This window comes from Ruditapes philippinarum, unplaced genomic scaffold (genome assembly GCF_026571515.1).
Source record: "Ruditapes philippinarum isolate M1 unplaced genomic scaffold, ASM2657151v2 ctg1886_1_1_1_1, whole genome shotgun sequence".
Classification (NCBI taxonomy): domain Eukaryota; kingdom Metazoa; phylum Mollusca; class Bivalvia; order Venerida; family Veneridae; genus Ruditapes; species Ruditapes philippinarum.
The window spans coordinates 66800-79814 of NW_026862694.1; the positions used below are offsets into that span (position 1 = coordinate 66800).

General features: G+C 33.2%; 1 protein-coding gene across 1 annotated transcript in view; it reads left to right on the top strand.

The window, feature by feature from the left end:
• The window catches only part of LOC132719927 (tudor domain-containing protein 5-like), a 60833-nt gene extending 47818 nt beyond the window's left edge, over nucleotides 1-13015 (top strand). The window contains exons 14-18 of the mRNA XM_060703885.1: nucleotides 5555-5682; nucleotides 6595-6709; nucleotides 7440-7519; nucleotides 9750-9821; nucleotides 12901-13015. Coding sequence (XP_060559868.1) covers nucleotides 5555-5682; nucleotides 6595-6709; nucleotides 7440-7519; nucleotides 9750-9821; nucleotides 12901-13015 — 510 coding nt within the window. The remainder of the gene's footprint in view (nucleotides 1-5554; nucleotides 5683-6594; nucleotides 6710-7439; nucleotides 7520-9749; nucleotides 9822-12900) is intronic.

The following is a 13015-nucleotide window of genomic DNA, read 5'->3' on the forward strand; positions in this document are numbered from 1 at the left end:
CTACTTTATCCCTACTTTTTAACATCAGAAATCCCTACTTTGCCCTACTTTTTGGTAAAAAAATGCCCTACTTTTTCCCTAGTTTTTTTGGTAGAGGCAGTAGAAAGCCTGTATAGGCAGATTTACATTTTATCCTAAATATTTTCAAATATCAACAGTTACTGTTGGTCAATCACCATTATAACAGTCAAGTTTTTGCAATACATAGTCAATTCAGCTTAACTTGACAATGGAAAACTGAGCATAACGTCACTTTAAAACTATAGTAAAATTTGAAAAAAAAGGAATTTTAGATGACTATGACGTATTTAATTTTCAGTACACTATATTTTGCTGTGCATACATCAAGGGGTATATATATATATAAATGTCTGACAGTAAGTAAAGTGTTAGAGAAGATAAGGGTGATCCTAGTTCTAACATACCTATCTTGTACATAATCCTTTCAAACACCACTCAACAGTCATTTTGTAAAACTTACAAACATCTACATTTAACAGAATGTTTGTTTTGTCCACTGATATATTAAGGGCTTTATTCAATGTATACATTTTGTTAGTAGGGATCATTGTTATCTGAACATGTACATTTAAATGTGTTTCTTAAAAAGCAGGGTTTTCATTACTAACAGACTGGTGATCGCTATCAATATGACATAGGTTGAAATGCTGTTAAAATTGTTGAATTTGCAGCCTGTAGACTACAATATCCCCCTTGCCCTTGTTCAAATTGGAAGCTTTTTTTGGCACATCTGTTGCCTCACCCTGCTAAAAGAGCAGAAAACTCACATTTAAGGGCAGATAACAAATGGTCACCCTCAACTTTTTCTCGTCTATTTCAAATAAAGATATAGAGAAAATATGATCATCATCATATAGCACATTATTCAAATATTTTAAAAGATATCAACACAAAACTTCTATCATATGAGAAGGTCCAGTTGTAACACATGTGGCATTATTCAGAAAACAATATTTTTGGAGTTATGTTCCTTTAATATTAAAGAACTTTTGTCAAAATTGCTTATTTAGTAGAATATCAAAACTATGAAAGATATCAACATGACAAACTTGGTTGTAAAGACAAGGGACATTATCCTGACAGCAATATTTTTAGGAATAATTTCCCTTTTTTGTGTCGCCTCTACGGAGTAGTGGCGACATATAGGGATCACTTCTCCGTCGTCTGTCTGTCCGTCTGTCTGTCTGTCCGTCCGTCTGTCCGTCCGTCCGTCCGTCACAAAACTTGTCCGGACTACCCCTCATAAACTACTGGTGCAATTTCATCCAAACTTTACAGGAATGATCAGTTCCAAGTCTAGTTGTGCAAATTGTCAGCATTTTCCGGTTCAATGATTTTTGTTTGAGTTATGGCCCTTTAATAATTCTTATTTTTAAAGTTTGTCCAGACTACTTCTCTTATACCACTTATGCAATTTCAATGAAACTTTACAGGATTGATCTGTAGCTCAAGTCCTTGCGCATATTGCAGGGGTTTTCCGGTTGAATGATTTTTGGCTGAGTTATGGCCCTTTGATAAGAAGGTGTTTTTTTCTGTGTGTTGCCAGATACGCAAAAGCTTGTCCGGACTACTCCTCATAAACTACTGGTGCAATTTTATCCAAAATTTTACAGGAATGATCAGTACAAAGTGGTTAGTCTAGTTGTGCACTGTCCGTCTGTCTGTCACAAAATTTGTCCCAACATGAAATTGGCCATCATGAGGCGACACATGTGATTACTGATCGCTCTTGTAAAGTATTTATGAAAATTGTTTATTGATATCTTTGCCCATAGCAGACGAGCATTAACATAGCATGTGTGCTGTTGTTTATTTCATCAATATTTTCATTTATGATGTTCTTTAAAAGTTTAAGAGAACTATTGGCACAAGTTTAAATTTTCCTTTTTTTGTCTTCGTATAAAATCATATTGCTGTACTCCTAAAATATTCAGAAAAAGATAAAAAATCAAATTCTTGTGCTATTTTTAGCTGATTGCAATGATTATAAATTTCGGGGCATTTTTCACAATTAGAAAAATTATTCTGAAAAAAACAGAGTGAGCTATTGGTTGAAATTTTTCATAGAAGTTACTTATCCAGACCTACATCAAATGGAGCCTAATTTCAATATAATTTCCAGTTCCGTCATGTAAAAATACATTAGTGGAGTCCCTTTAAATATCAATTACTGTAAGAAAGCCTGAATTATATTTATGGATCATTTTAAATTAGTTATCCTTAATATCATTTACAGTTAAAGTTTACATTTTTGATAAAGAGATGAGATTCTGTTAGACAAAAAAAAGAATATATATTATTAAAACATTATTATATAATTTATTCATTTAGATAGAATATGCAATTAAATAATAAAGATAATTTCTTACCTTAAAAACTATAATGTTCTCGTATTCATGTAAAGTTATTGTAGCATTACAGGCTTACAAGCTAACCAGATATTCTCGTTTTTACAGGATAAAATTAAACTGCATTGAAAATATTTATTATCGACACTAATCTTAGTATGATCATCAAATACTGTAAAAATAGTTTTATTTACCCACCGCAAAGTTTATCACACACAATTTTCCATCCATTCACACATTTTTGTAAAATCTTTTACAGTCGTTTTTATTTGATTCTGTCTTGTATTTAAGTGTTAGACTTTCTTTTTAAAAAGTTGCGAGCATTTATATAGAGCGTTTATAGAAAAAAGTTGACCATTTTCGTAGAGGAAAAGAGTAACGAAAATATTGAATGGTTATTGGCCATTTAAGTAAATAATTTTTAATCGTTGTGAGTAAATATTTTTATTACTTACATTAAATTACAAGTATAGCAATAAGCTGTGTGGGGAAAGAAAAAAAAAATCATACTTTTTAACTAAAGTGGGTATCTTTTCTTTTTTTTTTAAGAGTAAAATACAAATACATGTATGTACCTGAAATATCTTATATTGTAAATATTATATTCTGTTTTTTAAACAAACTGAACTGGTTATCAATATTTGGTAATTTTAAAAAAAAGATATGTTTAATAAATGGATTGTCATTATCATGCCATAACCTATTGTTTAGCCTTTGCCACTCGAATTATAAGCCAGGCCAGCCTGCAGTCATTTTTGCAATCTGACCAGGCTCTATATTGTGTTTGCAGGTCCAATTTTGTATTAAAATTTTTGATAGTGAAAAACTTATTTTATATGGTCTCTTTTAAAATTATTTTTAAAAACAGGACAATCCAAGACACAAATTTATCAGCTTAAGTGTTAAATGATTTTTGTGTTACCTGCTTCTGAGTAGCAGCGACATATTGGGATCACTTCTCTTTCATCTGTTTGTCTGTCCGTCAGTCTGTGCATCACAAACATGTCAGGACTACTCCTTAGAAACTAATTAATTTAAATCACTTTAACTTAGAAATAGCATAAATAAGTTGAGTGGCGGCATGGCAGTGTGGTCATCGCATGGGACTAGTAATCTAAGGATCGTTGGCCACATGGGTTCAAATCCTATCGGGGGGCAAGCCATTTTTTATGTTATCTAGAAACTTTACACTCATTAATTCTTAGTACTGGTTGGTTCCAGGGTCAGTTTTAAGGGTGTTTCAATAAGCTTATAGCTTCCAACACAATCAAACTAAAATGAATTAGTATAAACTAAGTTGAATAAAAAATTGATACTTCTAGATATATTTATTATAAGATAACAAAAAAAATGTTAATTATATATATTGTAATATAATATAAATACAATAGCAAAAAATCCTGACCTGAGATTGAGCGTGTTTTCTCCATTGTTCAAAATCTTCCTATATAAAAGTTGAGTATGTAACATTATTCTAGTATGAAGAAATAAAGTGAAAATAAAACCAGAAATTTTTTTAACTTGTACAAATATATCCAAATGTGAGAAAGAGCGATTGTTTGAGATGATTTGAAAATAGGTTTTAATTATATAATTACAGGTAGGTTGATTTGACTGTCAATAGAAATTGAGATTTTTGTGTTAATTACTGTTTGACGGGAAAGAATGCAATAATTTATTTATACCCATGTAGTGATAACAGTTTGGAACATTAAGTTATTGACTTTCAAACAGTATATTACAGTATATTGCTTAACCCATATGAGATATAATAAATAAAATAATGAAAAAATGGCACAAATTATAAGGCAAATTTTTCAGAATAATTTAAATCATAGGTCATTAGTTTACCCCTTAGATTGCAGATAGCAACAGGTTCTGCCCATACCACCAGTACCAACCAAGATAAGTTGGGGCACATCCATGCTGCAACTTCCTTAAAATGATAAATGGTTTTGTCCAGATTGAAAGATGGACAAGTCCATTTAAGATATTTGATGTGGTAAGGGTTAAAAAAACAACCATTCATGTACAGCATTTCAGTCAAGCAGTAAAAATATGGTGATAAATACTGCAAAATCAGTCATTAATCACACACAGCATGTAAATTATTACTTGAATCTTTACTTTTCTAGTACATTTGGCTCATTTGGAGGAATGCAGATTTAAAAGTTTTTGAAGAAGCTTTAATGAAATTGAATATTAAATTGAAAGAGAACAATACTTACATAATATTGTACTTCTATCCCATATTTTATCTGGCGATTTTCTCAAACAAAAGTACATAAACCTTGTGCATGTGAACAGCACACACAACAGATATAAAAATAAAACACTTGTTAAACAGTTGATAATTGTGTACTAATGATTTGATATAGATATAAAGGGGGTGGGTCATGATCCACCTTTAATTGGAACAATTAACAGTAGGAATATACACCTGTAATTAAATATCATAAAGATTTCAACTTACTGATAGTTCTTCTTTATTCTGGCATGCTGTTTTGCTCGTTGATTTGGACATAATAGAAGAGAATGCCTTGTTATAATTATATGGTATTATTGTTAAATCTCATTAGTTTGATTGTTTTGTGTATGCTATTTGATACAGGCTTGATATCAATATTACTCTTGCCAGGTGCATATATTTAACTGTAATATAAGGCATTATACATGTACTTAACATTCAAAATGCATCTTATCCTACATTCAAGAAGTTTTGTTACATTTAATCATCTGAGAATAAACATATATGTACTTTGTATATTTCAAGTTCTATATTTTGTTTAGGTTTTGTATGTAGTGACAAAGGCAAAGTTTTGCCAATTTGCATGTAAAATTTGAACTTTGTTCATGACTGAATAAAAAAGATTTAAAAGAGATCATGCCAATATAAGCAATATATGAATGGTCAAATTGGAAAGTCTTTAACCCTTACCCCACTGGCAGATACTGATTCTACCCAGCAACCAGTGCAGACTAAGATCAGCCGGTACTTCTGTGCTCTAATTGACTATGTACACTGTTTCTATTCAGTCGGTAATTATTTGAAATATTCCCCTAAAAAAAGAAAAATTGTCATATTTTAAGTGAAAGCTAGACAAGTCAATTTAAGATATTTAGCATCGTTATATTTAAATGCAAAACTGAATTTCATTAGATGATAATTTTTTGTTTTTTTTCAGGAGCCTGATTATGGACATGTGTTTGGATGGAGTACGACTGAGGCACCGCGTCTACCTAGAGTGGCACATAACATATCCAGGTGCGAATCCCAGGACTCCACACAGAACAAACAATGTTACGTGAAATGGTAAGCTGATAGAAAAATAATAAGAATTTCTGTAATGATTATGTCTGCATATTTATGAATAGTTGCAAAAAATTTAATAAGAGCTTTGAGTGCTAGAATGGCAGTGGAGAAGATGGGAACAAAAAATATATGAGACGGTCACGACAAACTCAACATAGTGGGTTTGCGACCAGCATGGATCCAGACCAGCCTGCGCAGTCGGATCAGGATCCATGCTGTTCGCTTACAAACCCTATAACAAGTAGAGAAACTGATAGCGAACAGCATTGATCCTGATCAGACTGTGCGGATGCACCGGCTGGTCTGGATCCATGCTGGTCGCAAACCCATTATGTTGGTTTTATCGTGACGCGGCTCATATTTGTTTTTTCTTTGGCAGAGTACACTTCAATGTGCTGTCATACACTGTTCCTCATGGCATCTTTTATTAATTTTATAAGCTTGTCTGTTTCCAAACTGTTATGACAAATGCCTCATTGTTGTTGTCGTCAGGAAAAAACTTTTAACGTTGTGAAAGTATTAGTGTCAGAATTTAATCTGTTATAACTGTCAACAGTGAGAAGCAGGTGATTTTTTCCTAAAACTTGACTACTTTATTATATATGACTTATTATGTATGACTAGTTACTTATGTGGCATCCATGTCCAATAGGCTTCAAATCACTTGCCCCTCACCGCTGTTGATTCGAATCTTGACAAGGACTTTGGATTCTTTCATTGTGGGGAAGCAATCCAGCTAGCTTACGGTATGTCAGTGGTTCTACTCAGGTGCCTGTTTGTGTTTGAAAAAAAGCATGGATAAGCACTTAAGGTCTTACTGCACCAGGAAAGCTGGAAAAGTCGCCCTATGACATAATTATGTTGTGTTGGGGCCCAACAAAACAAAAATAATCCAACTTATTTCTGTTACAGGATTCAGGTAGATGAATCATGTGTTCTACATTTAATCAACCTGGACAGACAAGCTTACATTGTATCTGCTGAAATCTCTGAATTATTCTGGGATGAAGATATACTAACTCCAATGGTAGGTAGACAATTACTTATACACTGGTCAAATTTGATATAAACATGTGCAGTCTTAGTGGCTAAGTGGTTATGGTGGCTGATTTCAAATCATTTGTCCCTCGCCATGGTTTGGTTGAATCCTACTAGATACATGTGAGGAAGCTATTTATGGTTCTACTCAGATGTCTGCTTGTAACTGGAATAAAATAGTGTTACTGAGGAGCTCTCATGAGGTAAACCTAGAAAGTTGCTATGTGACCTTGACAGTATTGCAGTAGCTTAAAGGTACTCCACTGAGGTGCAAAAGCCTAAAAACATAAAATTTGAATTTCATACATAGATCAATTAAAACAGAAGGGCATATAAAACAGAAAGATATGCAAAGGATAATTCAAAATAATCTCAGATAAATTGAAAACTGTTTTGTGTATCTATTTTGGGTCATCTTTCACAATTTGAATAATTATTCTTTTAAAATGGAGTGAGCGAATGATCTGAAATTTTGCACACAAGTTCAATATTAGTCCATACCTTCATCAAATAGAACATTTATCCCGAAAAATTATTTCAAGTTTGGTCATGTCAAAAAAACCTCAGTTGTGTTCCTTTGAGACCCAGCAAACACCATATAATCCTGAGCAAATTTGATGACATAATTATGTTCAAGTTATGCACATGTTGTACAAATAAATTCAGTGCATTTATCTTTGAAAAGATAACATTATGAATATGATATATTTTTGTTTCAGTTGAGAAAGAAAAGGATGGATATAGAAAAAAGAGTAGTGTGCAGTGATAAGTTTCCTGATCTCTTCCAAGAACTTGAAAGGTAATTCTTCAATACTCTATACTGATAGGTGGATGTTTGAATTTTTTCTTGATCAACATGTGATGAGGCACATTGATCTTCACCGTTAATCTGCTAGAACCAAAACTGTTCATCCATTTCCGCTATTATAGACTGATGAGGCTTCTTTCTTTTGATGGCTCATTTTTAGCTCCACTTTTTCCAAGAAGAAAAGGCTATTGCTACAGTCATGTCATTGATGTTGCCAATGCCATGCTGTCAAAATGACCTTTAAATGACCGTGACTGTCATGGTCAAGTTGTTAAATTTGCTCTAATTGCTACAACTTTGTTATTATGATTGACCTTAAAATGACCTTGACTGTCATGGTCAAGTTGTTGAAATATGCTCTATTGTCACAACTTTGTTATTAATGTAGAGATATTATGATTCATATTTTGAAAAAGCAACTCAAATGAACATGGACGTGTTTAAAAAAGTATGGCTTTGATCTTTAAATGACCTTAACTGTTAGGGTCAAATATGATCAAATATGAAATTTTGATGTTTGTTGTGATTTTGTACACAAAACTGTTGTGGGGGGGGGGGGGGTGAAACTCCTTTCCTAAAGTGTTCTTATCTTTGGAAATAAAAAGTTGAGTGTAGCCCCCACTCTGTTGTGGCCCTTGTTTGTTATTTGACATTGAATTCCTTTGAACGCATTGCAGGGCAAATTCAGCAGGTTATATAATTATAATTTAATATATCTGGAATGTCTCAAGCAGTCAAGAAATATTTATTTTATGCTTTTCAGTGGATTACTGATTTATCCGTGAAAATTATATTTGATAATTTCACAGTGAAAATTATCAAAATATAATTTCACTTTTTTCAATGACAAAACTACTTTTTTAAGATTTTCCCCATGTGGTACCTCAATTTTATTTTTACTGACAATTCTGACAATATCAGGCTGTTAAAAAAAATAGCAAAGCTGAAATAGATAAATAACTTAAATGTCAAAAGTAATAAAGAGAGAAAACTTACTTCTATTCCTTCAAATTCCAATCACAAAAGTTCGTCTCTAAATTTTTTTGTTTCGTTTTTACAGTCTGAAAAATACATTCCTTCCCCATGCGAAACTGCTCTTGATGACATTTGGGCATATTAAAGTATCCTACGAGCAATAACTGCCGTATGCTTTATGAAAAATTGAAAAGCATTGACAGCCATCACTCGTAAAATAAGTAAAACAACCCAGTCCCAGCGTTCCTTACAATGCCTTAGCAAGCTTCAAGTTTTCCATTTTCCTAGCTTCCTTTTCTGAATGTTTTCACTTCTGTCAACACTTATTTTTTGTCTGTTACAATCCTCAAATAAGTTTTCTTTCTTTTAAAAAGGTGTTTGACTAACAAATCCAAATTATATCCTTCTGAATCTTACACAATTATTTTCCTCCCATGAAATACACAACTTTAAAAAATGGCTGCCGCTTACATTTACAAAGCCAGGTCTAATATAAATTCGCAGTAAGTAACAGAAATATGATGGATGTTGGACTTTTTTCTCCTACAAGAATTGTTTGTTTTTATTATTAAAACAAGCGATCATTCATAATTTTTAATAAAATGAATAAATATCACAGTCATTTAACCTTGATTGGCGGACTTATTTCTCAGCTCAAGACTTCTTGTTTTTAATGAGAAATTCCCTCTGAATGGGGCTCTCAATGGGGGAAACAGATTTTATTATTAATGTTAAAATTATGGAAATTTCGTTTTAACTTGTTTTAAAGCATAAAATAAAAAGAAAATTTGTCTGTTTGTTGTGTAAGATGTGATTTTATTTCATCTCGTGAACTTTAAAAACAGTATTCTCACTCGTGGCTACGCCACTCGTGAGAATACTGTTTTTAAAGCACACTCGATGAAATAAAATTTCATCTTACACACAAACAAACAAATATCCTCTATATATTACGTCAAAATATATGCACAGCCGTGCAATACCATATTTACGGAGTCGCAAAATCGGCACGGGTGTGTGATAAATAAGTATAATAAAATGCTTGTTAAGACAGGTTGCATATTGTGTTAAAATCTTCTGTGATTATTTTGTAAATATGCATTTAAAAGTGGTTTTTCACAATAGAGTTATTTAAAAATTCTGTTAGTAGACAATGAAAACAATTGAACTATCACATTTTAATGTGTTATTTTCACACTTTTATCCAAGTTTGGTATATATGCATTCTGCATTGGTTATATTTCAGGTATAATGTAAAATCAGTGAGGAATGGTACAGCCACTAAACAACAATTTCTGTCTCTGTATAGACTAGAAAGGTAAAACATAATTTTTTTTTTGTTTTTCCCATTTATGTGAAACCACTGCTTACAGGCAGATACATTGTGCTTTAATGGAACTCCAATGAGGTCCTAAAGCATAAAAAGATAAAATTTGAAATTCTTACATAAAAAAACGGTCAAGGAATTGATTTTCTGACTTATTTGTCCGAGGTAGTGTTGTATATAGTAAGCACAGTAACTTTTAACTAATATTTGTTCAACATTAGAATTAGAAGGCATTTATAGAAGGCAAGTTACCAAGAAGGTCTTTTTCTTAACTTAAATCCATCTTCACTAATTACAGAGTTATTGCCCTTTGTTACTTTTTTGTTACTTTTCCTTGTCCAGAGCATAACTTGAAAACTACACATTGGAATTCAAAACAACTTCATACATTGGTCAAGCACAATAAGGGGAAGTGCAGTGCACAAGAACCATAACTTTATCTAAAGTAATTACAGAGTTATTGCCCTTTGTTACTTTTTAACCAGGTTTTCAATTTTGAAAATCCTGGTTATTAGATTGGGGTATGGCGGGCGGATGGGCGGGCGGGCGTCAAACGAAATTGTGTCCGCTCTGTAACTCTTTAACCCTTTGAAGAATTTTGATGAAACTTCAGACAAATGTTTACCACATCAAGATGACGTGCAGAACGCATGTTCCGCATGGCTGGCTCCAAGGTCAAGGTCACAGTGACATTAACATTGAAAATCCTGTCCGCTCTGTAACTCTTCAACCCTTCGAAGAATTTTGATGAAACTTCAGACAAATGTTTACCACATCAAGATGACGTGCAGAACGCATGTTCCGCATGGCTGGCTCCAAGGTCAAGGTCACAGTGACATTAACATTGAAAATCCTGTTTACATGATTTTAACTTCGGGCGTCAAACGAAAATTGTGTCGCGCTCTGTAACTCTTCAACCCTTTGAAGAATTTTGATGAAACTTCAGACAAATGTTTACCACATCAAGATGACGTGCAGAACGCATGTTCCGCATGGCTGGCTCCAAGGTCAAGGTCACAGTGACATTAACATTGAAAATCCTGTCCGCTCTGTAACTCTTCAACCCTTTGAAGAATTTTGATGAAACTTCAGACAAATGTTTACCACATCAAGATGACGTGCAGAACGCATGTTCCGCATGGCTGGCTCCAAGGTCAAGGTCACAGTGACATTAACATTGAAAATCCTGTTTACATGATTTTAACTTCGGGCGTCAAACGAAATTGTGTCCGCTCTGTAACTCTTCAACCCTTTGAAGAATTTTGATGAAACTTCAGACAAATGTTTACCACATCAAGATGACGTGCAGAATGCATGTTCCGCATGGCTGGCTCCAAGGTCAAGGTCACAGTGACATTAACATTGAAAATCCTGTCCGCTCTGTAACTCTTCAACCCTTTGAAGAATTTTGATGAAACTTCAGACAAATGTTTACCACATCTCAAGATGACGTGCAGAAAGCATGTTCCGCATGGCTGGCTCCAAGGTCAAGGTCACAGTGACATTAACATTGAAAATCCTGTTTACATGATTTTAACTTGATTTGGCAGTCAAAGTCATATCATCTTTGGAGGTAATTTAAAAAAGATATGATATATTATTTCATGTCTACTTTGTAACTTGTTTTTCATTATACAGAATTATCAATATAATTATAGTGAACAAATCCTTCTGTGCTGAACTCGTCCTACATTTCTCAACGGATTTTGTTCAAACTTTCACAGAAGCTTTGTCATCAAGCACCCTGGCACATATTGTCGGGGTTTTGTGATTGGATAGTTTTTGACCTAATTATGGGCCTTTGTTTTTTTCCTTATACATAATATTATAGTGAACACTTCTTCAGTGGCAATTCCTCCTACATTATTCATGTTTTACATTGCACATAGTTACATTGTTTGTTGCTTGTATTTGTATTTCAAATACAACATATTTATCTACAATGGTGATAATTGAAAACCTGGTTTCATGGCATTGCCATGTTTCTTGTCTATTGTTTTCTTTTGTCCGGACCATAACTTGAAGACTTATGGTTGGAATTCAGTATAACTTCATAACAATGGTCAAGCACATTGAGAGGAAGTGCAGTGCACAAGAACCATACCTCTATTTTGACAAATTACAAAGTTATTGCCCTTTGATCCTTTTCCTTGTCCGGAGCATAACTTGAAAAGTACTGGTCGAAATTCAAAACAACGTCATCAAATGGTCAAGCACAATAAGAGGAAGTGCAGTGCACAAGAACCATAACTCTGTCCAGAGTAATTATAGGGTTATTGCCCTTTGTTACTTTTCCATTGCTTTTTTTGTCCAGAGCATAACTTGGAAACTACTACTGGGAATTCAATACAATTTCATTCAATGGTCAAGTATATTGAGAGGAAGCACAGTTCACAGAAACCATAACTCTTTCTTGTCTCATTTAAGAGTTTTTGCCCTTTGTTACTTTTTATTTTCCAGTGCATATCTTGAAATTAATGGTTGGAATTCAATGAAACTTCATACAATGGACAAGGGCAGTGAGATAAAGCGCAGTGCACAAGAACCATAACTCTAATTGCACTAATTACAGTTATTGCCCTTTGTTACTTTTTTTTGTCCAGTGCATAACTTAAAAATTAGTAGTTGGAATTCAATACAACTTCATACAATGGTCAAGCGCAATGAGAAGAAGTGCATTGTACAATAACCATAACTCCAGCTTCAGTATTTGTAGAGTTATTGCCCTTTGTTCCTTTTCCTTGTCTGGTGCATAACTTAAAAAGTAACGTTTATAATTTAATGCAACTATAAATGGTTGGGAAAAATAGGGAAGTCAGGCTCAAGGGAACAAAACTCTTTCGGTTTAAATTTCAAAATAATCAATAAAAACCTTTATTTTAATTTGGGAACCACATTGAAAGGAAATCAAGCCACAACATTTTTTGCCCACAACCATTCTCTTTCTTCTTTTAAAGGTTTCCTTCTAGTCATTCCCCATTTTTAAGCGTCTTCCCGGGGATTTATCACATTTTATATAGTTCTTTTTAAAAATTTATAAAAGTTTTTAAAAAAATTCAATATATTTCAGTCTACCAAAGATTTTAGAAGTATTTGGACATGATAGTGAGACACTTTTACCAGCTTTACATGAACTGATAGCCAAGTTTTGCCCTGAGTATCTGGGGGGTGATTTCTTTTCCTAA